At 50.1% G+C, this 26965-nt stretch overlaps 1 protein-coding gene across 1 annotated transcript; it reads left to right on the top strand.

The window, feature by feature from the left end:
- The first annotated feature begins 2473 nt into the window (after positions 1-2473).
- On the top strand, positions 2474-24989 carry hdac1 (histone deacetylase 1). The gene is given in 16 exon segments (XM_064982865.1): positions 2474-2665; positions 3638-3750; positions 4777-4894; positions 5155-5229; positions 5340-5478; positions 7932-7995; positions 13014-13085; positions 14221-14313; positions 14623-14731; positions 17136-17272; positions 17274-17307; positions 18672-18780; positions 18874-19004; positions 21414-21569; positions 22897-22945; positions 23589-24989. Coding segments are annotated over 16 exon segments (1482 nt in total). The 5' UTR covers positions 2474-2610; the 3' UTR covers positions 23617-24989.
- Positions 24990-26965: the final 1976 nt, after the last annotated feature.

The following is a 26965-nucleotide window of genomic DNA, read 5'->3' as shown; positions in this document are numbered from 1 at the left end:
CTGATTGGTAGAGTGCTGCAGAGATGGGAGAACCCTCCAGAAGGACAAGGACAATGCTGCAGAGCGACCATCAGTGCCAGAGATAGTAGGCCTATAGCCAACAACTCTGTGAGCAGATTTTGATAAGTAACACACATGTAACACGGAGCAGATTGCTTATTGTAGTACAATGGAACCATCTGGTGGCTAAAAGCTGAACTATTAAAAATGATGTATGAAAGCTACTTACTATATATATATATATTTTTTAATTTTACCTTTATTTAACCAGGCAAGTCAGTTAAGAACAAATTCTTATTTTCAATGACGGCCTGGGAACAGTGGGTTAACTGCCTGTTCAAGGGCAGAACGACAGATTTGTACCTCGGAGGTTTGAACTCACAACCTTCCGGTTACTAGTCCAACGCTCTAACCACTAGGCTACCCTGTCGCTATATACAGTATATAGTAGGCTGTCATCATCATCATCTTGTTCATCATATTTTTGACTATGTACTTCAGTATCCAGCTCAATGAGAAAAAAACTATTAATGTGCAAGATCAAAGTACAGGAATGTGCCGATTTATATGCAATATCATTAGTGTTGCAGTGTTAGGTGGCAACGTTGGCGTTCATCATACAGCAATAGGAAGAATACATATGAGGGTTTATTTATCCAATGTACACTTGGGGGAGTGGGGGGTTGTTAGCAGCACATAACTGACACCACAGACCGGTGCACCACAGATTGATGAGTAGAACATCTTTGGGTGGCACCACAGATAGATGACTAGAACATCTTTGGGTGGCACCGCAGATGACTAGAACATCTTTGGGTGGCACCACAGATGAGTAGAACATCTTTGGGTGGCACCGCAGATAGATGACTAGAACATCTTTGGGTGGCACCACAGATAGATGACTAGAACATCTTTGGGTGGCACCACAGGTCGATGACTAGAACATCTTTGGGTGGCACCACAGATATATGACTAGAACATCTTTGGGTGGCACCACAGATGACTAGAACATCTTTGGGTGGCACCACAGATGACTAGAACATATTTGGGTGGCACCACAGATGACTAGAACATCTTTGGGTGGCATCACAGATAGATGACTAGAACATCTTTGTGTGGCACCACAGATAGATGACTAGAACATCTTTGGGTGGCACCACAGATAGATGACTAGAACATCTTTGGGTGGCACCACAGATAGATGACTAGAACATCTTTGGGTGGCACCACAGATAGATGACTAGAACATCTTTGGGTGGCACCACAGATGACTAGAACATCTTTGGGTGGCACCACAGATGAGTAGAACATCTTTGGGTGGCACCACAGATGAGTAGAACATCTTTGGGTGGCATCACAGATAGATGACTAGAACATCTTTGTGTGGCACCACAGATAGATGACTAGAACATCTTTGGGTGGCATCACAGATAGATGACTAGAACATCTTTGGGTGGCACCACAGATAGATGACTAGAACATCTTTGGGTGGCACCACAGATAGATGACTAGAACATCTTTGGGTGGCACCACAGATGACTAGAACATCTTTGGGTGGCACCACAGATGAGTAGAACATCTTTGGGTGGCACCACAGATGAGTAGAACATCTTTGGGTGGCACCACAGATAGATGACTAGAACATCTTTGGGTGGCACCACAGATAGATGACTAGAACATCTTTGGGTGGCACCACAGATAGATGACTAGAACATCTTTGGGTGGCACCACAGATAGATGACTAGAACATCTTTGGGTGGCACCACAGATAGATGACTAGAACATCTTTGGGTGGCACCACAGATGACTAGAACATCTTTTGTGGCACCACAGATAGATGAGTAGAACATCTTTGGGTGGCATCACAGATAGATGACTAGAACATCTTTGGGTGGCACCACAGATGACTAGAACATCTTTGGGTGGCACCACAGATGACTAGAACATCTTTGTGTGGCACCACAGATAGATGACTAGAACATCTTTGGGTGGCACACAGATAGAGATAGATGACAGATAGAACATCATCTTTGGGTGGCACCACAGATGATAGAACATCTTTGGGTGGCACCACAGATGAGTAGAACATCTTTGGGTGGCACCACAGATGACTAGAACATCTTTGTGTGGCACCACAGATAGATGACTAGAACATCTTTGGGTGGCATCACAGATAGATGACTAGAACATCTTTGGGTGGCACCACAGATAGACGACTAGAACATCTTTGTGTGGCACCACAGATAGATGACTAGAACATCTTTGTGTGGCACCACAGATGACTAGAACATCTTTGGGTGGCACCACAGATGACTAGAACATCTTTGGGTGGCACCACAGATAGATGACTAGAACATCTTTGGATGGCACCACAGATAGATGACTAGAACATCTTTGGATGGCACCACAGATAGATGACTAGAACATCTTTGGGTGGCATCACAGATAGATGACTAGAACATCTTTGGGTGGCACCATACAAACAGAAAGAGTGCATCCTTCGCAACAACGCCTTCGAGCAGAGCAGACTTCGGTGATTGGACGAGACAACAGTGGAAAAATTCCCCGGCGTGGACACAAAGAACTGTGCGGTACTAATTGTGGATTAAAATGGCGCTGTCGTCTGCAGGAGGAACAAAGAAGAAAGTTTGCTATTATTATGACGGTAAGATTTGATGTTATTGTAGCTCGTTAGTTTTCCGGAGTATTATTTGTTGTATCGGAGGGGATTCGGTGGTCGAAAGGCCTATGTCCCCTCTTGAGAGAAGTGCCGTAAGGCGAGTTAGCAGCTAACTAGCTACCGAGTGGTTAGCTTACCATCATTAGCTAGTTACCTAGTTAAGAAGAAGACTTTAGTTAGCCTGCCAAAGCAACTTAAGAGTCGTTTTTCCCCTCATTATTTTGTAATGTTGCAAACTAATTGAATTGCCAATCTCTAGCTAACTAGTAAGTTGAGTATATTAATTTGTGGCAACTTGGCTAGCTAACGTTAGTAGGCTTATAACCAACTGACTGAGCATGCACAACTAGCTAACGTTAGATAGCCAGAAAATGGTTTTAGTGTTACTAATAAGTATCTTTGAATCACGAATAACCTCTTGATATTTCGCTACATATGTTTAGTAAAGTGGGGTTTGTCAGTTAAACGTGGCTAGCGGTGTTTTGATAGACAACTTTTGTGGGTTAGTAGTGAATTGTGCTGGAGGGAGGTTGTTGAGGAAGTAATGCGCTGTATCTGTGCCATGAAGATTTAGATCTCTTTGCAGAGGCTGATCATTTGTTTCGTCATTTAAAACTAGTATAGGTATGTTTCGTGCTGTGCAGTTACCAGACTGTATGTTTGATAGTGCTGCTCAAAGCGGCAGGAAGCCTAGCGGTTAAGAGCGTTGGGACAGTAACAGGATGGTCGCTGGTTCGAATCCCAGAACCGACTAGATGAAATTATTTATTTGTATATGCCGATGTGTCCTTGAGCAAGGCACTTAATCCTAATTGCTCGTGTAAATCGTTCTGGATAAGAGGGTCTGCTCAATGACTAAAATGTAAAGCCCAGAGCTACCCTACATCTGGGTTAGGGGAAGGACATATGGTTTGTTGTTTCACTAGTTTTGTCTAAAACTCTTTGTCCCCCCCCCAGGCGACGTGGGTAATTATTACTATGGTCAGGGTCATCCCATGAAACCCCACAGGATCCGTATGACCCACAACCTGTTGCTCAACTATGGACTGTACAGGAAGATGGAGATATACGTGAGTACAACAAGACACAGTGGGCTTATGTATAGATATTGTTTTTTTCTTCGATAGATTAGTTTGATATTTATGGTATAAATAAATGTATTCAACAGCACTGTTGAATAATCGTTTCAGATTGGCTAGACTGGCATTCTAAATTGGCCATTTATAGCCAGATAACGGGACAGTTGGAAAAGCTATCGGGACGTCTTGCAATCATGAGGCAGTATGCTCATACAAATACAGAAAGCTAAACCAACAACCACACGAACTGAAATGAGATGCATAGTAAACGCAGGTCCAACGATGGGAGAGAAAGCGTAGCTAGCATTTATTTGTTTTTTTGCAGAGACATGTTATTTTTGGGGCTGTTATTCTGGCTGCAAAGGTTAACTGTGTAGCTAGTTGACTGGCTCGACGCAAGCAAGGGATAACAACAACGTTGCCACTGAGAACTGGACGATCGGGTCACATCTGTAAATATCGAACAAATGACAACCCAAATATGAATTAACTTTCTCAAAATGGATGTCAACCCCCCCCCCCAAAAAAAAATGTCTCTAAAATGTGTGCTTCCGTATTGATTTATTTGGCAACTGTGGTATCAGCGGGACAAACACCTTCATTCTGTAACATTAAATGGGTAAATTAACTCCACAAAGGGACTCGGCTCCTCTCCATAACGCTGCGTCTTCCATTATTTCTAAGGTGACGTACAGAATATGTGGCCATTTTATCACTTAGATATTGTATAGAACTGAAGCTGATGGGACTGGACTCGTTCTTCATCTCAGAAAATTACTTTTTTTTTTTTCAACACGTGTCTGAAGTAACATTCTGTATAGTTGAGCTGTCCTCTAGACTTTATAAAAAAGTCTAAATTGGAGAGTTGTGGACTACAAGTTTTCTGACCGCCCGTATGTGTGGTTATTGGAAAATACATAATCTAAAGTGAAGTCAGGCGAACGTTTTAGCAACGAGGGAACGTATTGTTTTTCTACATGTTGCATCCCTTTGCAACACACTTTTCTGACCTCCTAGAGACCCCACAAGGCCAGTGGAGAGGAGATGACCAAGTACCACAGTGACGACTACATCAAGTTCCTGCGTTCCATCCGGCCAGACAACATGTCAGAGCACAGCAAACAGATGCAGAGATGTGAGTAGCAGACAGTGTTTTCCCCTAGCATTGCTCAGGCGGGCGGTGCCTTTTTAAAGGGATATTTCACCCCGAAACTATAGATTAGCATACCTTGTTTTTTGTCATGTTTTCATATGGGCTAATGTTGAGCTGAGTCTAGTCTATACTCCACACTCGCATCTGTTATGTAGGTTACAGCTTTACGCATCGAAACAAACCTGCAGGCCTCAATCAAACATCTCAAATGAATAACTTTTATCCTTGCTGCTCTCTAACAGTTAATGTGGGAGAGGACTGCCCAGTGTTTGACGGCCTGTTTGAATTCTGTCAGCTCTCAACGGGAGGCTCTGTCGGTAAGTCTAGTTTCTTTCTCCATCTGCCTTACTGTCTACCACTGACTTCGCTCGCCTATCTACCTCTCACTTCCTATGTTGACTCTTCCCTCCTCCCTCTGTGTGTGTAGCGGGGGCAGTGAAGCTGAACAAGCAGCAGACGGACATCGCCATCAACTGGGCCGGAGGACTCCATCATGCCAAGAAGTCTGAGGCCTCTGGGTTCTGCTACGTCAACGACATCGTCCTCGCCATCCTGGAGCTGCTCAAGTAAGAGCCCTGTGTGGTTCACCCCCCCACCCCGGCGGGCCCGCCAACTCCCCCACCCCGGCGGGCCCGCCAACTCCCCCACCCCGGCGGCCCATCTTCTTGTCTGTGTCTTTCTCCTTCTCTTTCACTTTTGAGGAAAGACAGTAGAGGTCGACCGATTTATTAAATCCGATACCGATTTATTGGCGGACCAAAAAAAGCCGATAGCGATAAATCTTCCGAGTTTAAAAAAATAAATATATATTTGTAATAATGACAATTACAACAATACTGAATGAACACTTATTTTAACTTAATATAATACATCAATAAAATCAATTTAGTCTCAAATAAATAATGAAACATGTGGTCTTCATTTCGTTCACAACGAGCCAGGCGGCCCAAACTGCTGCATATACCCAGCTTGCACAGAATTCAAGAGAAGTGACACAATTTCCCTAGTTAATATTGCCTGCTAACATGCATTTCTTTGAAATGAATATGCAGGTTTAAAAATATATACTTCTGTGTATTGATTTTAAAGGCATTGATGTTAGTGGTTAGGTACATTTGTGCAACAATTCTGCTTTTTTCGTAAATGTGCTTTTGCTAAATCATCACCCGTTTGGTGACGTTGAAGTAGGCCGTAATTCGATGATAAATGAACAGGCACTGCATTGATTATATGCATCGCAAGACAAGCTAGTTAACTACACATGGTTGATGATATTACTTGGTTAACTAGTGATTATGTTAGTTTTTTTTTTACAAGATACGTTTAATGCTAGCTAGCAACGTACCTTGGCTCCTTGCTGCCCTCACGTAACAGGTGGTCAGCCTGCCACGCAGTCTCCTCGTGGAGTAACAGGTGGTCAGCCAGTCTCCTCGTGGAGTAACAGGTGGTCAGCCAGTCTCCTCGTGGAGTAACAGGTGGTCAGCCAGTCTCCTCGTGGAGTAACAGGTGGTCAGCAGTCTCCTCGTGGAGTAACAGGTGGTCAGCAGTCTCCTCGTGGAGTAACAGGTGGTCAGCCAGTCTCCTCGTGGAGTAACAGGTGGTCAGCCCGCCACGCAGTCTCCTCGTGGAGTAACAGGTGGTCAGCCAGTCTCCTCGTGGAGTAACAGGTGGTCAGCCTGCCACATAGTCTCCTCGTGGAGTAACAGGTGGTCAGCCCGCCACGCAGTCTCCTCATGGAGTAACAGGTGGTCAGCCTGCCAGTCTCCTCGTGGAGTAACAGGTGGTCAGCCTGCCACACAGTCTCCTCATGGAGTAACAGGTGGTCAGCCTGCCACACAGTCTCCTCGTGGAGTAACAGGTGGTCAGCCAGTCTCCTCGTGGAGTAACAGGTGGTCAGGTCAGCCAGTCTCCTCGTGGAGTAACAGGTGGTCAGCCTGCCCAGTCTCCTCGTGGAGTAACAGGTGGTCAGCCAGTCTCCTCGTGGAGTAACAGGTGGTCAGCCAGTCTCCTCGTGGAGTAACAGGTGGTCAGCCAGTCTCCTCGTGGAGTAACAGGTGGTCAGCCAGTCTCCTCGTGGAGTAACAGGTGGTCAGCCAGTCTCCTCGTGGAGTAACAGGTGGTCAGCAGTCTCCTCGTGGAGTAACAGATGGTCAGCAGTCTCCTCGTGGAGTAACAGGTGGTCAGCCCGCCACGCAGTCTCCTCGTGGAGTGCAATATAATTGGCACCCAAAAAGGCTGATTACCGATTTTTTTTGTTTTGTTATGAAAGGTGGTGAAATCGGCCCAAATTCATCGGTCAGCCTCTAAAAGACAGAACAGAATGGTGACGCGTGTCCTTGGAGTCAGGTGGTCAGCCAGTTTCTCTTGGAGAAATGAATAGTCACCCAGGCTCTGATGAGAAACCTAGATATGGTCAGTATTCATTTAATTATATAGCTGTCTCCTGTCAGGTAATCTGAATCTAACATAGATGTTGTGTGTCATGAGTTGTCTGTCCTGTCAGGTAATCTGAATCTAACATAGATGTTGTATGTAATGGTCAGCCTGTCCTGTGGAGGTAATCTGAATCTAATGTAGATGTTGTATGTAATGAGTTGTCTGTCTAAAGGTTAGGTGGTCAGCCAACCTCGTGGAGTAACAGGTGTGTAATGCAGTTGTCTGTCTAAAGGTTAGAGGTCAGAACCTATCGGTGTGTAACAGAGTTGTCTGTCCTGTCAGGTAATCTGAATCTAACGTAGATGTTGTAGGTGGTCAGTTGTCTGTCTAAAGGTTAGGTGGTCAGAACCTATCGGTGTGTAATGAGTTGTCTGTCCTGTCAGGTAATCTGAATCTAACGTAGATGTTGTATGTAATGAGTTGTCTGTCTAAAGGTTAGAGGTCAGAACCTATCGGAGTGTAATGAGTTGTCTGTCCTGTCAGGTAATCTGAATCTAACGTAGATGTTGTATGTAATGAGTTGTCTGTCTAAAAGTTAGAGGTCAGAACCTATCGGCGTGTAATGAGTTGTCTGTCCTGTCAGGTACCACCAGAGGGTGTTGTAATAGTTGTCTGTCGACATTCACCATGGAGACGGAGTGGAAGAGGTTTCTTCACTGTCACAGTAACCGGGTCACGTGATGTCTCCTTCCAATGAGTATGGAGAATACTTCCTGGTACCGGTAACCTGAGGGTGAGTCCTCTAACCGGAGACCTGTTGTGTGTCCTCTGGGAGACCTGAGGGTTGTCTGTCCCTGTCAGGTAATCTGAATCTTCCCTGGTACCGGAGACCTGAGGTTGAGTGTGTCCTCTCAGGATCTAATAGATGTCCCTGGTAATACCGGAGACCTGAGGGTGAGTGTGTCCTCTGGGAGACCTGAGGGTGAGTGTGTCCTCTGGGTTGTCTGTCCTGAGGGTCAGGTAATCTGAATCCTACCGGAGACCTGAGGGTGAGTGTGTCCTCTGGGATAATACTTCCCTGGTACCGGAGACCTGAGGGTAGTGTGTCCTCTGGAGACCTGAGGGTGAGTGTGTCCTCTGGGATAATACTTCCCTGGAACCGGAGACCTGAGGGTGTTGTCCTCTGGAGACCTGAGGGTGAGTGTGTCCTCTCAGGATAATACTTCCCTGGTACCGGAGACCTGAGGGTGAAGGGTAGTGTGTCCTCTGGATGTAATGAGTTGTGTGTCCTCTCAGGTTAATACTTCCCTGGTACCGGAGACCTGAGTCCTCTGGGTTGTGATGTTGTCTGTCCTGGTTACCGGAGACCTGAGGGTGAGTGTGTCCTCTGGGGAGTTGTCTGTCCTGTCAGGGTAATCTGGGGAATCTAAGTGTGTCCTCTGTAGATGAGGGTTGTGTACCGGAGACCTGAGGGTGAGTTGTCCTCTGTCCTGTCAGGTAACCTGAGGAGTGTGTCCTGTACCTGAGGGTGAGTGTGTCTGAACTTCCCTGTCACCGGAGACCTCGGTGAGTGTGTAATGGGTTGTCTGTCCCTAAAGGTGGGATAATACTTCCCTGGTACCGGAGAACCTGAGGGTGAGTGTGTAATGAGTTGTCTGTCCTGGTCAGGAGACCTGAATCTAAGTGTGTCCTCTGGGTAATGAGTTGTCTGTCCTGGAGTAATCTGAATCTAACTAGATGGTACCGGAGACCTGTAATGAGTTGTCTGTCCTGTCAGGTAATACTTCCCTGAATCTAAGTGATGTTGTCTGTAATGAGTTGTCTGTCCTGTCAGGTAATCTGAATCTAGGGTAGATGTTGTCTGGGTAATAGTTCCCTGTCCGGAGACCTGAGGTCCTCTGGGATAATACTTCCCTGGTCTGAATCTGGGGAGACCTGAGGGTGAGTGTGTCCTCTGGGATAATACTTATGGTCCGGAGACCTGAGGGTGAGTGTGTGTCCTCTGGGATAATACTTCCCTGGTACCGGAGACCTGAGGGTGAGTGTGTCCTCTGGGAGACCACAAGTGTCCTCTTAATACTTCCCTGGTACCGGAGACCTGAGGGTGAGTGTGTCCTCTGGGAGAATACTTCCCTGGTACCGGAGACCTGAGGGTGAGTGTGTCTCTGGGAGACCTGAGTGTGTCCTCTGGGAATACTTCCCTGGTACCGGAGACCTGAGGGTGAGTGTGTCCTCTGGGTTAATACTTCCTCTACCGGAGACCTGAGGGTGAGTGTGTGTCCTCTGGGAGAATACTGAGGGTGAGTGTTCCCTGGGAGACCTGAGGGTGAGTGTGTCCTCTCCTGGTATGTAATGAGGGTGAGTGTGTCCTCTGGGATAATACTTCCCTGGCACCGGGACCTGAGGGTGAGTGTGTCCTGTCTAAAGGTACCGGAGACCTGAGAGGTACTCTGGGAGACCTGAGGGTGAGTGTGTGTCCTCTGGGAGACCTGGTACCGGAGACCTGAGGGTGAGTGTGTCCTCTCAGGGAGTGTGTCCTCTAATACTTCCCTGGTACCGGAGACCTGAGGGTGAGTGTGTCCTCTGGGGATGAGTGAGTGTGTCCTCTGGGGAGACCTGAGTGGTGGGGAGACCTGAGGGTGAGTGTGTCCTCTGGGAGACCTGAGGGTGAGTGTGTCCTACCTGGGTTGTCCTCTGGGGAGACCTGAGGGTGAGTGTGTCCTCTGGGGAGACCTGAGGGTGAGTGTGTCCTCTGGGGAGAATGAGTGTGTCCTCTGGGAGTCCTGTCAGTGGTACCTGGGGAGACCTGAGGGTGAGTGTGTGAGTGTGTCCTCTGGGGAGAGTGTGTCCTGGAGGGTACCGGAGACCTGAGGGTAAGTGTGTCCTCTGGGATAATACTTCCCTGGTACCGGAGACCTGAGGGTGAGTGTGTCCTCTGGAGACCTGAGGGTGAGTGTGTCCTCTGGGAGACCTGAGGGTGAGTGTGTCCTCTGGGGGACCTGAGGGTGAGTGTGTGTCCTCTGGGAGACCCTGGTCCTCTGGGAGACCTGAGGGTGAGTGTGTCCTCTGGGATAATCTGGTGACCGGAGACCTGAGGGTAGTGTGTCCTCTGGAGACCTGAGGGTGAGTGTGTCCTCTGGGAGACCTGAGGGTGAGGGTGAGTGTGTGTCCTCTGTAATGACTTCCTACCGGAGACCTGTCCTCTGGGAGACCTGAGGGTGAGTGTACCTCCCTGAGGGTGACTCTGGGAGACCTGAGGGTGAGTGTGTGTCCTCTGGGAGACCTGAGGGTGAGTGTGTCCTCTGGGAGACCTGAGGGTGAGTGTGTCCTCTGGGAGAATACTTCCCTGGTACCGGAGACCTGAGGGTGAGTGTGTCCTCTGGGAGAATACTTCCCTGGTACCGGAGACCTGAGGGTGAGTGTGTCCTCTGGGAGACCTGAGGGTGAGTGTGTCCTCTGGGAGAATACTTCCCTGGTACCGGAGACCTGAGGGTGAGTGTGTCCTCTGGGAGACCTGAGGGTGAGTGTGTCCTCTGGGAGACCTGAGGGTGAGTGTGTCCTCTGGGATAATACTTCCCTGGTACCGGAGACCTGAGGGTGAGTGTGTCCTCTGGGATAATACTTCCCTGGTACCGGAGACCTGAGGGTGAGTGTGTCCTCTGGGTTAATACTTCCCTGGTACCGGAGACCTGAGGGTGAGTGTGTCCTCTGGGAGAATGACTTCACCTACCGGAGACCTGAGGGTGAGTGTGTCCTCTGGGAGAATACTTCCCTGTACCGGAGACCTCTTCCCTGGTCCTCTGGGAGACCTGAGGAGACCTGAGGGTGAGTGTGTCCTCTGGGGGACCGGAGACCTGAGGGTGAGTGTGTCCTCTGGGAGAATACTTCCCTGGTACCTGAGGGTGAGTGTGTCCTCTGGGAGACCTGAGGGTGAGTGTGTCCTCTGGGAGAACCGGGACCTGAGTGTGTCCTCTGGGATACCGGAGACCTGATACTTCCCTGGTACCGGAGACCTGAGGGTGAGTGTGTCCTCTGGGAGACCTGAGGGTGAGTGTGTGGGTCCCTGGGAGGGTGAGTGTGTCCTCTGGGAGAATACTTCCCTGGTACTCGGAGACCTGGGAGGGTGAGTGTGTCCTCTGGGAGAATACTTCCCTGGTACCGGAGACCTGAGGGTGAGTGTGTCCTCTGGGATAATACTTCCCTGGTACCGGAGACCTGAGGGTGAGTGTGTCCTCTGGGATAATACTTCCCTGGTACCGGAGACCTGAGGGTGAGTGTGTCCTCTGGGAGACCTGAGGGTGAGTGTGTCCTCTGGGAGACCTGAGGGTGAGTGTGTCCTCTGGGATAATACTTCCCTGGTACCGGAGACCTGAGGGTGAGTGTGTCCTCTGGGTAATACCCCTGGGGAGACCTGAGGGTGAGTGTGTCCTCTGGGAGGAGGGTGTGTGTGTCCTCTGGGAGACCTGAGGGACTGGGGAGACCTGAGGGTGAGTGTGTCCTCTGGGATAATACTTCCCTGGTACCGGAGACCTGAGGGTGAGTGTGTGTCCTCTGGGAGAATACTTCCCTGGTACCGGAGACCTGAGGGTGAGTGTGTCCTCTGGGGAGACCTGAGGGTGAGTGTGTCCTCTGGGGAGACCTGAGGGTGAGTGTGTCCTCTGGGGAGACCTGAGGGTGAGTGTGTCCTCTGGGAGACCTGAGGGTGAGTGTGTCCTCTGGGATAATACTTCCCTGGTACCGGAGACCTGAGGGTGAGTGTGTGTCCTCTGGGAGACCTGAGGGTGAGTGTGTCCTCTGGGAGACTTCCCTGGTACCGGAGACCTGAGGGTGAGTGTGTCCTCTGGGATAATACTTCCCTGGTACCGGAGACCTGAGGGTGAGTGTGTCCTCTGGGGAGACCTGAGGGTGAGTGTGTCCTCTGGGAGACTCTGGGAGACCTGAGGGTGAGTGTGTCCTCTGGGATAATACTTCCCTGGTACCGGAGACCTGAGGGTGAGTGTGTCCTCTGACCTGAGGGTGAGTGGTCTCTGACCAGTGTGTCCTCTGGGAGAATACTTCCTGGTACCGGAGACCTGAGGGTGAGTGTGTGTCCTCTGGGAGACCTGAGGGTAGTGTGTCCTCTGGGAGAATACTTCCCTGGTACCCCGGAGACCTGGTAGTGTGTCCTCTGGGAGACCTGAGGGTGAGTGTGTCCTCTGGGAGACCTGAGGGTGAGTGTGTCCTCTGGGAGAATACTTCCCTGGTACCGGAGACCTGAGGGTGAGTGTGTGTCCTCTGGGATATTCCCTGACCGGAGTGTGTGTCCTCTGGGATAATACTTCCCTGGTACCGGAGACCTGAGGGTTTTGTGTGTCCTCTGGGAGAATACTGTCCTCTAAAGTGACCGGAGACCTGAGGGTGAGTGTGTCCTCTGGATAATACTTCCCTGTACCGGAGAATGACTAATCCTCAGACCTGGTACCGGAGACCTGAGGGTGAGTGTGTGTCCTCTGGGAGGAGGGTGAGTGTGTCCTCTGGGAGAATACTTCCCTGGTACCGGAGACCTGAGGGTGAGTCCTCTGGGTTAATACTTCCCTGGGAACCTGGTATCCTCTGGGAGAATACCGGAGACCTGAGGGTGAGTGTGTCCTCTGGGGAGACCTGAGGGTGAGTGTGTCCTCTGGGATAATACCCTGGTACCGGAGACCTGAGGGTGAGTGTGTCCTCTGGGAGACCTGAGGGTGAGTGTGTGTCCTCTGGAGACCTGAGGGTGAGTGTGTCCTCTGGAGAATACTTCCCTGGTACCGGAGACCTGAGGGTGAGTGTGTCCTCTGAGGGGTGTGTGTCCTCTAATACTTCCCTGGTACCGGAGACCTGAGGGTGAGTGTGTGTGTCCTCTGGGATAATACTTCCTGGTACCTGACCTGAGGTGAGTGTGTCCTCTGGGAGACCTGAGGGTGAGTGTGTGTCCTCTGGGAGACCTGAGGGTGAGTGTGTCCTCTGGGAGACCTGAAAGTGTGTCCTCTGGGAGACCTGAGGGTGAGTGTGTGTCCTCTGGGAGACCTGAGGGTGAGTGTGTGTCCTCTGGGAGACCTGAGTGTGTGTCCTCTGGGAGACCTGATGAGTGTGTGTCCTGGGAAATACTTCCCTGGAGACCTGAGGGTGAGTGTGTGTCTCTGGGAGACCTGGTGAGTGTGTGTCCTCTGGGAGACCTGAGGGTGAGGGACCTGAGGGTGAGTGTGTGTCCTCTGGGAGACCTGAGGGTGAGTGTGTCCTCTGGGAGAATACTTCCCTGGAGGAACCTGACACCATGTCCTCTGGGATAATACCCCTGGAAAACCGGAGACCTGAGGGTGAGTGTGTGTCCTCTGGGACTTCCTGGTACCGGAGACCTGAGGGTGAGTGTGTCCTCTGGGAGACCTGAGGGTAAAGTGTGTCCTCTCTTCCCTGGTACCGGAGACCTGAGGGTGAGTGTGTGTCCTCTGGGATAATACTTCCCTGGTACCGGAGACCTGAGGGTGGCTGTAATGTGTGTGTCCTCTGGGAGACCTGAGGGTGAGTGTGTGTCCTCTGGGATAATTTTTACTTCCCTGGGAGACCTGAGAGTTAGTTGAGTGTGATTGAATGTGTGTCCTCTGGGAGACCTGTGAGTGTGTGTCCTCTGGGATAATACCTCCCTGGAGGAGACCTTGTCAGGGTGTGTCCTCTGGGAGACCTGAGGGTGACTAGTGTGTGTTCTGGGAGACCTGAGGGTGAGTGTGTGTGTTCTACTCCTCTGGGAGACCTGAGGGTGAGTGTGTGTCCTCTGGGAGACCTGAGGGTGAGTGTGTGTCCTCTGGGAGACCTGAGGGTGAGTGTGTGTCCTCTGGGATAATACTTCCCTGGTACCAGAGACCTGAGGGTGAGTGTGTGTGTCCTCTGGGATAATACCTCCCTGTGTGTGTGTTGTTTAGGACATTGGAGCAGGGAAGGGGAAGTACTACGCTGTAAACTACCCTCTCAGAGACGGCATCGACGATGAGTCTTACGAAGCCATCTTCAAACCTGTAAGTCATTCGGTGTTTTGGTTCCTTACAGAGGTCAAATTGATTCCACCTGTTTTTGTGTGTTTCTCACTTTTTATACATTTGTCTTTTTATTTTTTTAGTGTGTTGTTGTAATCTGTGTGTGTTGCTAGATGATATTTTCGTGTGTGTTTCTCACTTTTTATACATTTCTCTTTTTATTTATTTGTTGTGTTGTTGTAATCCGTGTGTGTTGCTAGGTGATATTTTCGTGTGTGTTTCTCACTTTTTATACATTTCTCTCTTCTTTTTTTTGTTTTTTGTTTTTGTTTTGTTTGTTTGTGTTGCTAGGTGATGGCTAAAGTGATGGAGACGTTCCAGCCCAGTGCAGTCGTGTTACAGTGTGGAGCCGACTCTCTGTCAGGAGACCGACTGGGCTGTTTCAACCTCACCATCAAAGGTAACACACCTGGAGGAGGGCTGTCTTCAGTGTGTGTGTGTGTGTGTTGTTAGGACTCTCTGTCAGGAGACAGACTGGGCTGTTTCAACCTGACCATCAAAGGTAACACACCTGGAGGAGGGCTGTCTTCAGTGTGTGTGTGTGTGTGTTGTTAGGACTCTCTGTCAGGAGACAGACTGGGCTGTTTCAACCTCACCATCAAAGGTAACACACCTGGAGGAGGGCTGTCTTCAGTGTGTGTGTGTGTTGTTAGGACTCTCTGTCAGGAGACAGACTGGGCTGTTTCAGTGTGTGTGTGTTGTTAGGACTCTCTGGCAGGACACAGACTGGCCCAACCTGACCATCAAGGTACTGGTACTGTTTCAACCTGACCATCAAAGGTAACACACCTGGAGGAGGGCTGTCTTCAGTGTGTGTGTGTGTTGTTAGGACTCTCTGTCAGGAGACAGACTGGGCTGTTTCAACCTGACCATCAAAGGTAACACACCTGGAGGAGGGCTGTCTTCAGTGTGTGTGTGTGTGTTGTTAGGACTCTCTGTCAGGAGACCGACTGGGCTGTTTCAACCTGACCATCAAAGGTAACACACCTGGAGGAGGGCTGTCTTCAGGGCTCTGACGTTTGTGGGATTTTGAGATGACCGTTTGTTGGTCAACGAAATGACAGGCAAACGTCTTGGAGGAAAACCCTGGTTGTCTGCTGGGAGACATTGTACACTGCATTTTGGGTAAAGTATTCAGACCCGTTGACTTTTTCCACATTTTGTTACGTTACAGCCTCATTCTAAAATTGATTTTTTTTTTTAAACAACCCCGTCAATCTACACACCATACCCCATAATGACCAAACGAAAACAGGTTTCTAGAAAAAACGTTGCAAATGTATTAAACATTAAAAACCGGATACCTTATTTACATGAAGTAGTCAGACCCTTTGCTATGAGACTTTTTAAAATTTAGCTTGGGTAAAAGGCACATAGACAGCCCACTTGGAGTTTGCCTGAAGGTCATTATGGGCTATTGTGTGTAGATTGACAACAACAAAAAACAACAACGATTGAATACATTTTAGAATAAGGCTGTATTGTGGGAGAAGTTAAGGTATGAATACACATTACTGAAATGTTTTATTTTTTAATTTTTATTTTACCTTTATTTTACTGGGCAAGTTAGTTAAGAACAAATTCTTATTTTCAATGACAACCCACTGTTCCTTGGCCAACTGCCTGTTCAGGGGCAGAACAACAGATTTGTACCTTGTCAGCTCGGGGATTTGAACTTGCAACCTTCCGGTTACTAGTCCAACACTCCAACCACTAGGCTATCTGCCACCTCTACACTCTAACCACTAGGCTACCCTGCCTCCCCTCCACTCTAACCACTAGGCTACCCTGCCGCCCCTCCACTCTAACCACTAGGCTACCCTGCCGCCCCCACTCTAACCACTAGGCTACCCTGCCGCCCCTCCACTCTAACCACTAGGCTACCCTGCCGCCTACACTCTAACCACTAGGCACACCACTGCCGCTCATACCCTAACCACACAGGCTACCCTACCCCTCCACTCTAACCACTAGGCTACCCTGCCACCCCACAGCTCTAACCACTACACCCACACAGACCCACACACTCTAACCACTAGGCTACCCACCACCCACTCCACTCACCTCTACCCTGCACGCCCCTCCACTCTAACCACTAGGCTACCCTAACCCCTCCACTCTAACCACTAGGCTACCCTAACGCCCTCACTCTAACCACTAGGCTACCCTGGTACCCCTCACTCTAACCACTAGGCTACCCGGTACACCCTCCACACTAACCACTAGGCTACCCTAACCACTAGGCTACCCACCCCTCACCTCTAACCACACTACCCTAACCCCACCACTCTAACACAGGCTACCCTGCTACCCCTCCACTCTAACCACTAGGCTACCCTGCCGCCCCTCCACTCTAACCACTAGGCTACCCTGCCGCCCCTCCACTCTAACCACTAGAGTTGCTTACCAAGACATTGAATGTTCCTGAATGGCTTAGTTACATTTTAAACTGAAATCGGCTTGAAAACCCATGGCAAGACTTAAATGGCTGTCGAGTAATGATCAACTTGACAGCAGAGCTTGAAGACTGTACAAGAGCTTGAAAATTGTACAATCCAGGTGTGGAAAGCTCTTAGAGATTTACCCAGAATGCCTCACAAGCTCTAATCACTGCCCAAGGTGATTCCAACATGTATTGATTCAGGGGTGTGAATGATTCAGGGGTGTTAATGAGTTTTCATTCTCAGAACATTTGCAAACATGTTTTCACTTTTTGTTATGGGGTTGTGTGGGGATGGTTGAGAAACACAACAAAATGTGTAATAAGTTGAGGGGTATGAATAATTTAAGGCGCTGTGTTTCAGGTCATGCTAAGTGTGTTGAGTACATGAAGAGTTTCAACCTGCCTCTGTTGATGTTGGGAGGTGGCGGTTATACCATCCGTAACACACACACACACACACACACAGCACACCCAACGGCTCGCTGCTGGACCTACGTAGACCGCTGTGGCTCTGGACAGCATCATACCTAACGGTACACACACACACACACACACACACACACACACACACACACAGCATCATACCTAACGGTACACACACACACACACACACACACACACAGCATCATACCTAACGGTGTACACACACACACACACACACACACACACACAGCATCATACCTAACGGTACACACACACACACACACACACACACACACACAGCATCATACCTAACGGTACACACACACACACACACACACACACACACACACACACACACACACACACACACACACACAGCATCATACCTAACGGTACACACACACACACACACACAGCATCATACCTAACGGTACACACACACACACACACACACACACACACAGCATCATACCTAAACACACACACACACACACACACAGCATCATACCTAACGGTACACACACACACACACACACACAGCATCATACCTAACGGTACACACACACACACACACACACACACACACAGCATCATACACACACACAGCATCATACCTAACGGTACACACACACACACACACACACACACATCATACCTAACGGTACACACACACACATACACACACACACACACACACACAGCATCATACCTAACGGTACACACACACACACACACACATACCACACACACACACACACACAGCATCATACCTAACACACACACACACACACACAGCATCATACCTAACGGTACACACACACACACACACACAGCATCATACCTAACAGCATCATACCAACACACACACACACACACACAGCGTCATACCTAACACACACACACACACACACACACACAGCGTCATACCTAACGGTACACACACACACACACACACACATACCTAACGCGTCACACACACACACAGCGTCATACCTAACACACACACACACACAGCGTCATACCTAACGGTACACACACACACACACACCAACGCTACACACACACACACACACAGCGTCATACCTAACGGTACACACACACACACAGCGTCATACCTAACGGTACACACACACACACACACACAGCGTCATACCTAACGGTACACACACACACACACACAGCGTCATACCTAACGCTACACACACACACACACACACACACACATACAGCGTCATACCTAACGCTACACACACACACACACATACAGCGTCATACCTAACACATGATAGGGGACACACACACACACACAGGGGGTTGTTTCAGTCACACGTCACACACACACACACAGCCCATGATAGGGGTTGTTTCACACACACACACACACACACACACACACTCTGTTCATGTATTACTTTGATTTAACCTGGCAGGTTGTTTAATTACAACAACCTGATGATCTCTCTCGTCCAATCAGAGCTGCCTTACAACGACTACTTTGAGTACTTTGGTCCTGACTTCAAGCTCCACATCAGCCCGTCTAACATGACCAACCAGAACACCAATGATTACCTGGAGAAGATCAAGTAAGTTACAAAGATAGGTGTGTGTGTGTGTGTGTGTGTATATACGGACAGACATACTGTGGTACACACACTAACGTCTCTCTCCCTTCCCAGACAGAGGTTGTTTGAGAACCTGCGCATGCTGCCCCACGCCCCGGGGGTCCAGATACAGGCCATCCCGGAAGACGCTCCACACCCGGACTCTGGAGATGAGGAGGACGAGGACCCTGACAAACGCATCTCCAGTAAGTTTTGTTTCAGTCAGGGCCCATGATAGGGGATGGTTTCAGTCAGGGCCCCTGATAGGGGATGGTTTCAGTCAGGGCCCCTGATAGGGGATGGTTTCAGTCAGGGCCCATGATAGGGGATGGTTTCAGTCAGGGCCCATGATATGATAGGGATGGTTTCAGTCAGGGCCCATGATAGGGGATGGTTTCAGTCAGGGCCCATGATAGGGGATGGTTTCAGTCAGGGCCCATGATCAGGGCCCATGATAGGGATGGTTTCAGTCAGGGCCCATGATAGGGGATGGTTTCAGTCAGGGCCCATGATAGGGCCCATGGGGATGGTTTCAGTCAGGGCCCATTATAAGGGGATGGTTTCAGTCAGGGCCCATTATAGGGGATGGTTTCAGTCAGGGCCCATGATAGGGGATGGTTTCAGTCAGGGCCCATGATAGGGGATGGTTTCAGTCAGGGCCCATGATAGGGGATGGTTTCAGTCAGGGCCCATGATAGGGGGTTGTTTCAGTCAGGGCCCATGATAGTGGATGGTTTTGTTTCAGTCACGGCCCATGATAGGGGATGGTTTCAGTCAGGGCCCATGATAGGGGATGGTTTCAGTCAGGGCCCATGATAGTGGATGGTTTTGTTTCAGTCAGGGCCCATGATAAGGGGATGGTTTTGTTTCAGTCAGGGCCCATGATAGGGGATAGGGATGGTATTGTTTCAGTCAGGGCCCATGATAGGGGGAGTCAGGGCCCATGATAGGGGATGGTTTCAGTCAGGGCCCATGATATGATGGGGATGGTTTTGTTTCAGTCAGGGCCCATGATAGGGGATGGTTTCAGTCAGGGCCCATGATAGGGGATGGTTTCAGTCAGGGCCCATGATAGGGGATGGTTTCAGTCAGGGCCCATGATAGGGGGTTGTTTCAGTCAGGGCCCATGATAGTGGATGGTTTTGTTTCAGTCACGGCCCATGATAGGGGATGGTTTCAGTCAGGGCCCATGATAGGGGATGGTTTCAGTCAGGGCCCATGATAGTGGATGGTTTTGTTTCAGTCAGGGCCCATGATAAGGGGATGGTTTTGTTTCAGTCAGGGCCCATGATAGGGGATGGTATTGTTTCAGTCAGGGCCCATGATAGGGGATGGTATTGTTTCAGTCAGGGCCCATGATAGAGGGTGGTTTTGTTTCAGTCAGGGCCCATGATAGGGGATGGTTTCAGTCAGGGCCCATGATAGGGGATGGTTTTGTTTCAGTCAGGGCCCATGATAACAGGGTGGTTTTGTTTCAGTCAGGGCCCATGATAAGAGGGATGGTATTGTTTCAGTCAGGGCCCATGATAGAGGGTGGTTTTGTTTCAGTCAGGGCCCATGATAAGAGGGATGGTATTGTTTCAGTCAGGGCCCATGATAGGGGATGGTTTTGTTTCAGTCAGGGCCCATGATAGGGGATGGTTTTGTTTCAGTCAGGGCCCATGATAGGGGATGGTTTCAGTCAGGGCCCATGATAAGGGGATGGTTTTGTTTCAGTCAGGGCCCATGATAGGGGATGGTTTCAGTCAGGGCCCATGATAGGGGATGGTTTTGTTTCAGTCAGGGCCCATGATAGGGGATGGTTTAAGTCAGGGCCCATGATAACAGGGTGGTTTTGTTTCAGTCAGGGCCCATGATACAGGGCCAAGGGGATGGTTTTGTTTCAGTCAGGGCCCATGATAACAGGGTGGTTTTGTTTCAGTCAGGGCCCATGATAAGGGGATGGTTTCAGTCAGGGCCCATGATAGGGGATGGTTTTGTTTCAGTCAGGGCCCATGATAAGGTGATGGTTTCAGTCAGGGCCCATGATAACAGGGATGGTTTTGTTTCAGTCAGGGCCCATGATAACAGGGGTGGTTTTGTTTCAGTCAGGGCCCATGATAAGAGGGATGGTATTGTTTCAGTCAGGGCCCATGATAGGGGATGGTTTTGTTTCAGTCAGGGCCCATGATAGGGGATGGTTTCAGTCAGGGCCCATGATAGGGGATGGTTTTGTTTCAGTCAGGGCCCATGATAGAGGGTGGTTTTGTTTCAGTCAGGGCCCATGATAAGAGGGATGGTATTGTTTCAGTCAGGGCCCATGATAGAGGGTGGTTTTGTTTCAGTCAGGGCCCATGATAGGGGATGGTTTCAGTCAGGGCCCATGATAGGGGATGGTTTCAGTCAGGGCCCATGATAACAGGGTGGTTTTGTTTCAGTCAGGGCCCATGATAACAGGGTGGTTTTGTTTCAGTCAGGGCCCATGATAACAGGGTGGTTTTGTTTCAGTCAGGGCCCATGATAGGGGATGGTTTCAGTCAGGGCCCATGATAACAGGGTGGTTTTGTTTCAGTCAGGGCCCATGATAGGGGATGGTTTCAGTCAGGGCCCATGATAACAGGGTGGTTTTGTTTCAGTCAGGGCCCATGATAAGAGGATAGCCTGTGAAGAGGAGTTCTCTGACTCTGAGGATGAGGGACAGGGAGGAGGGGGAAGGAGGAACGCTGCCAACCACAAGAAGACCAAACGCGTCAAGACTGAGGAGGAGAAAGAGGAGACTGAGGAGAAGAAAGGTAAACTGGCCCAGGACACTGGGGGGGGTAACGCCTCCGTGACTGGCCCAGGACACTGGGGGGGGTAACGCCTCCGTGACTGGGCCAGGACACTGGGGGGGGGGTGGCCCAGGACACTGGGGGGGTGACGCCTCCGTGACTGGCCCAGGACACTCCGTGACTGGCCCAGGACACTGGGGGGGTAACGCCTCCGTGACTGGGCCAGGACACTGGGGGGTGACTGGCCCGACCTCCGTGACTGGCCCAGGACACTGGGGGGTGACGCCTCCGTGACTGGCCCAGGACACTGGGGGGGGTGACGCCTCCGTGACTGGCCCAGGACACTGGGGGGGGGTGACGCCTCCGTGACTGGCCCAGGACACTGGGGGGGGTAACGCCTCCGTGACTGGCCCAGGACACTGGGGGGGGGGGTGACGCCTCCGTGACTGGCCCAGGACACTGGGGGGGACTGGCCCAGGACACTGGGGGGGTAACGCCTCCGTGACTGGCCCAGGACACTGGGGGGGTAACGCCTCCGTGACTGGCCCAGGACACTGGGGGGGGTAACGCCTCCGTGACTGGCCCAGGACACTGGGGGGGGGGGACGCCTCCGTGACTGGGGGTAACGCCCTGGCCCCAGGACGGGGGGGGACTGGCCCAGGACACGCCTCCGTGACTGGCCCAGGACACTGGGGGGTGACGACACTCCGTGACTGGCCCAGGACACTGGGGGGGGGGTGACGCCTCCGTGACTGGCCCAGGACACTGGGGGTGACTGGCCCAGGCCTCCGTGACTGGCCCAGGACACTGGGGGGGGGGGGGGGTAACTGGCCCGCCTCCGTGACTGGCCCAGGACACTGGGGGGGTAACGCCTCCGTGACTGGGCCCAGGACACTAACGCCTCCGCGACTGGCCCAGGGGGGGTGACGCCTCCGTGACTGGCCCAGGACACTGGGGGGGGGTGACGCCTCCGTGACTGGCCCAGGACACTGGGGGGGTGTAACGCGACTGGCCCAGGACCGTGACTGGCCCAGGACACTGGGGGTAACGCCTCCGTGACTGGCCCAGGACACTGGGGGGTAACGCCTGGCCCAGGACACTGACTGGCCCAGGACACTGGGGGGGTGACGCCTCCGTGACTGGCCCAGGACACTGGGGGGGGTGACGCCTCCGCGACTGGCCCAGGACACTGGGGGGGGTGACGCCTCCGCGACTGGCCCAGGACACTGGGGGGGGTGACGCCTCCGCGACTGGCCCAGGACACTGGGGGGGGGTGGTAACGCCTCCGCGACTGGCCCAGGACACTGGGGGCGTAACACCCGGTCAACATTCTCTTTGTTTTCCCCAGAAGTGAAAGACGAGGATAAAGACGCTGAAGAGAAGATGGACACAACAGGGTGATTAGTGACCACATTAAATATGTCTTGTGTGTCCAGTCTTGTGTCCGTGTCCAGTCTTGTGTCCGTGTCCAGTCTTGTGTCCAGTCTCGTGTCCGTCCAGTCTTGTGTCCGTCCAGTCTTGTGTGTGTCCAGTCTTGTGTGTGTGTGTGTGTGTCCGTGTCCGGTCTTGTGTGTGTGTGTGTGTGTGTCCGTGTCCGGTCTTGTGTGTGTGTGTGTGTGTGTGTCCGTGTCCGGTCTTGTGTGTGTGTGTGTGTGTCCGTGTCCGGTCTTGTGTGTGTGTGTCCGTGTCCAGTCGTGTGTGTGTGTGTGTCCGTGTCCAGTCTTGTAACGCCCGGTCAACATTCTCTTTGTTTTCCCAGAAGTGAAAGACGAGGATAAAGACGTGAAGAGAAGATGGACACAACAGGGTGATTAGTGTCATGTCTTGTGTGTCCAGTCTTGTGTCCAGTCTTGTGTGTCAGTGTCCAGTGTGTGTCCGTGTCTTGTGTGTGTGTGTGTCCGTGTCCAGTCTTGTGTGTGTGTCCGGTCCAGTGTGTGTCCGTGTCTTGTGTGTGTGTCCGTGTCTTGTGTGTGTGTCCGTGTCTTGTGTGTGTGTCCAGCCTTAGCCCATTTAACTAATGTTTCTTCATTTCACCACCAGGCTAAAAGAAGAAACTAAGACGTGTTGAAGCATCAGATATGAGTTTCCAGTCTGTGTGTGTGTAAAATGATTCTCTTAATGCTGTGTTAGTATTTCCTCATACGCGGTCAAATCTTTTGGGCTTTTGTCAGTGTTGAAATGCAAGGTGTTTTCAACAATATTCATTACTCACATCTCTACCACATTCTTCTGTTTCTTCCCTGAACCACGTGAGAATCTGGAGCAGTAGTGGGGAGCCTGTAGTAGTGGGGAGCCTGTAGTAGTGGGGAGCCTGTAGTAGTGGGGAGCCTGTAGTAGTGGGGAGCCTGTAGTAGTGGGGAGCCTGTAGTAGTGGGGAGCCTGTAGTAGTGGGGAGCCTGTAGTAGTGGGGAGCCTGTAGTAGTGGGGAGCCTGTAGTAGTGGGGAGCCTGTAGTAGTGGGGAGCCTGTAGTAGTGGGGAGCCTGTAGTAGTGGGGAGCCTGTAGTAGTGGGGAGCCTGTAGTAGTGGGGAGCCTGCTTTAGATTCTCAGGTGGTATTGAGGGGAAAGGTGGATACCCAGTTGTACGAAAGGTTGCTGGATCGAATCCCCGAGCCGACAAGGTAAAAAAAATCTGTCATTCTGCCCCTGAGCAAGGCAGTTAACCCACAAAACCATCCCCTATCATGGCCCCTGACTGAAACAAAACCATCCCCTATCATGGGCCCTGACTGAAACAACCCCCTATCATGGGCCCTGACTGAAACAAAACCATCCCCTATCATGGGCCCTGACTGAAACAACCCCCTATCATGGGCCCTGACTGAAACAAAACCATCCCCTATCATGGGCCCTGACTGAAACAACCCCCTATCATGGGCCCTGACTGAAACCATCCCCTATCAGGGGCCCTGACTGAAACAAAACCATCCCCTATCATGGGCCCTGACTGAAACAACCCCCTATCATGGGCCCTGACTGAAACCATCCCCTATAAGGCAGCCCCCCCCTTCTCTGATTGAGGGGTTGGGTTAAATGTGGAAGACAACAGACTAGGTATCTCCTCTTTCCCCTCAACATGACCTGAGAATCAGAAAAGATGATGCGCTGCTTTTTAACGCTCCTTGGATTCGAATCCCAGGCTCCTTTAGTTCCTCCATCTTCACTTGACCCGAGGTAACATAAGTGAAAGCCAATCCCCCCCTGATAATTTTTTATTTTTATTTTACCTTTATTTAACTAGGCAAGTCAGTTAAGAACAAATTCTTATTTTCAATGACGGGCTGGGAACAGTGGGTTAACTGCCTGTTCAGGGGCAGAACGACAGATTTGTACCTTGTCAGCTCGGGGATTTGAACTTGCAACCTTCCGGTCACTAGTCCAACGCTCTAACCGCTAGGCTACCTGCCGCCTCTACACTCTAACCGCTAGGCTACCTGCCGCCTCTACACTCTAACTGCTAGGCTACCATGCCGCCTCTACACTCTAACCACTAGGCTACCCTGCCGCCTCTACACTCTAACCACTAGGCTACCCTGCCGCCTCTACACTCTAACCACTAGGCTACCCTGCCGCCTCTACACTCTAACCACTAGGCTACCCTGCCGCCTCTACACTCTAACCACTAGGCTACCCTGCCGCCTCTACACTCTAACCGCTAGGCTACCCTGCCTACACTCTAACCACTAGGCTACACTCTAACCACTAGGCTACCCTGCCGCCTCAACACTCTAACCACTAGGCTACCCTGCCGCCTCTACACTCTAACCACTAGGCTACCCTGCCGCCTCTACACTCTAACCACTAGGCTACCCTGCCGCCTCTACACTCTAACCACTAGGCTACCCTGCCGCCTCTACACTCTAACCACTAGGCTACCCTGCCGCCTCTACACTCTAACCACTAGGCTACCCTGCCGCCTCTACACTCTAACCACTAGGCTACCCTGCCGCCTCTACACTCTAACCACTTTCACCTGTCCAGCTGGACTGATCCCACGTTTCCACTGCAGACATTCCCCCTTTTTGAACATCAGTCACCAGACCCTATTCTACAGGAAGTTCTTTTGAATCGTGGATCAACAAAACATTTTTACGGCTGCTATATGTAACTTTTTGGGTGACCTGACCCAATTGAAGTGTGTGTGTGTGTGTTATAGATCTGTCTTTATTAATTGAAAGGAATTAGCTCTGTTAGGTCTTATTTCTATGCTTCATTTTTAAGTTTTATTTTGAATCACTTTGTTTTTTTAAATCAGCTTCAAACAGCTGACAATACAATTTGTTTATTTATTATGGAAAAGGTGGTACAATGTACATGTTTTGTCAAACTGAAATTAGACAAAAGTATTCGAATTTTAACAACCAGGAAATGGCAGAGCGATTTTCTGCATAGTGCAGCCTTTTTAACAACACTTTCCTAATATTGAGTTTCACCCACTGTCCTTTCGCCCTCCAAACAGCCTCAATTAATCAGGGCATGGACTCGACAAGGTGTTGAAAGTGTTCCACAGGGACGCTGGCCCATGTCGACTCCAATGCTTCCCACAGTTGTCCAGTTGGCTGGATGTCCTTCTTGATACACACAGGAAACTGTTGAGTGTGAAAAACAGCGCTGCAGTTCTTGACTCAAACCGGTGCACCTGTCACCTACTACCGTACCCGGTTCAAAGGCACTTGGATTGTGTGTGTGTGCGCGCAATATTGAGGGTGAATGAGCAAGACAAAAGATTAGTCTCGGTTTAAAAATCCTTCTTTAACCTGTCTCTTCCCCTTCATTGATGTGGATTTAACAAGCGACTTCTATTTTAATTTAATCAGGCAAGTCCGTTAAGAACAAATTCTTATTTACAATGACGGCGAAACCCCGATGACGCTGGGCCAATTGTGTGCCGCCCGATCGCAGCTGAATCCAATACAGCCTGGAATCGAACCGGGGACTGTAAGTGGTGCCTCTTTCACTGAAATGCAGTGCCTAGCGCCATTCGGGAGCCCAAATAAATAAATTCAGCTGCTTTTTCACCTGGCCAGTCTGTCATGAAGAGATGTTCATGTTTTCTATACTATACATTCTGCTTTCCTCTGTTCCCTGGGTTGGTTTCTCTCTTCACACTCCTTCCTTTTACCTCGTTTTATATTTATAAAAGGAAATGTTTTTTTTTTTTTTGGTCATCGGGTATGTTGAACGTTCTCAGCAACTTCATCCGACACCGTTGGGATCCATGTTTTAGACCCTTGGTATTTTCTACTGTAATAAGTGAGAATATGTTGTTTACAAATGTGTGTAACTTGTTTTTTTATAATGGAAAAAAAATAATTGATTTCGTGCTTGGTTTTTCTTAAGGTCTCTTTTTTTAATTTTTTTAATGAGAACTTATAAAGGCAATTATTTGGTTGTCTGTAGAGATTTGATTACCAGATT

This window comes from Oncorhynchus masou, chromosome 13 (assembly GCF_036934945.1).
Source record: "Oncorhynchus masou masou isolate Uvic2021 chromosome 13, UVic_Omas_1.1, whole genome shotgun sequence".
NCBI lineage: Eukaryota > Metazoa > Chordata > Actinopteri > Salmoniformes > Salmonidae > Oncorhynchus > Oncorhynchus masou.
This window is presented reverse-complemented; position numbering and strand designations above follow the sequence as displayed.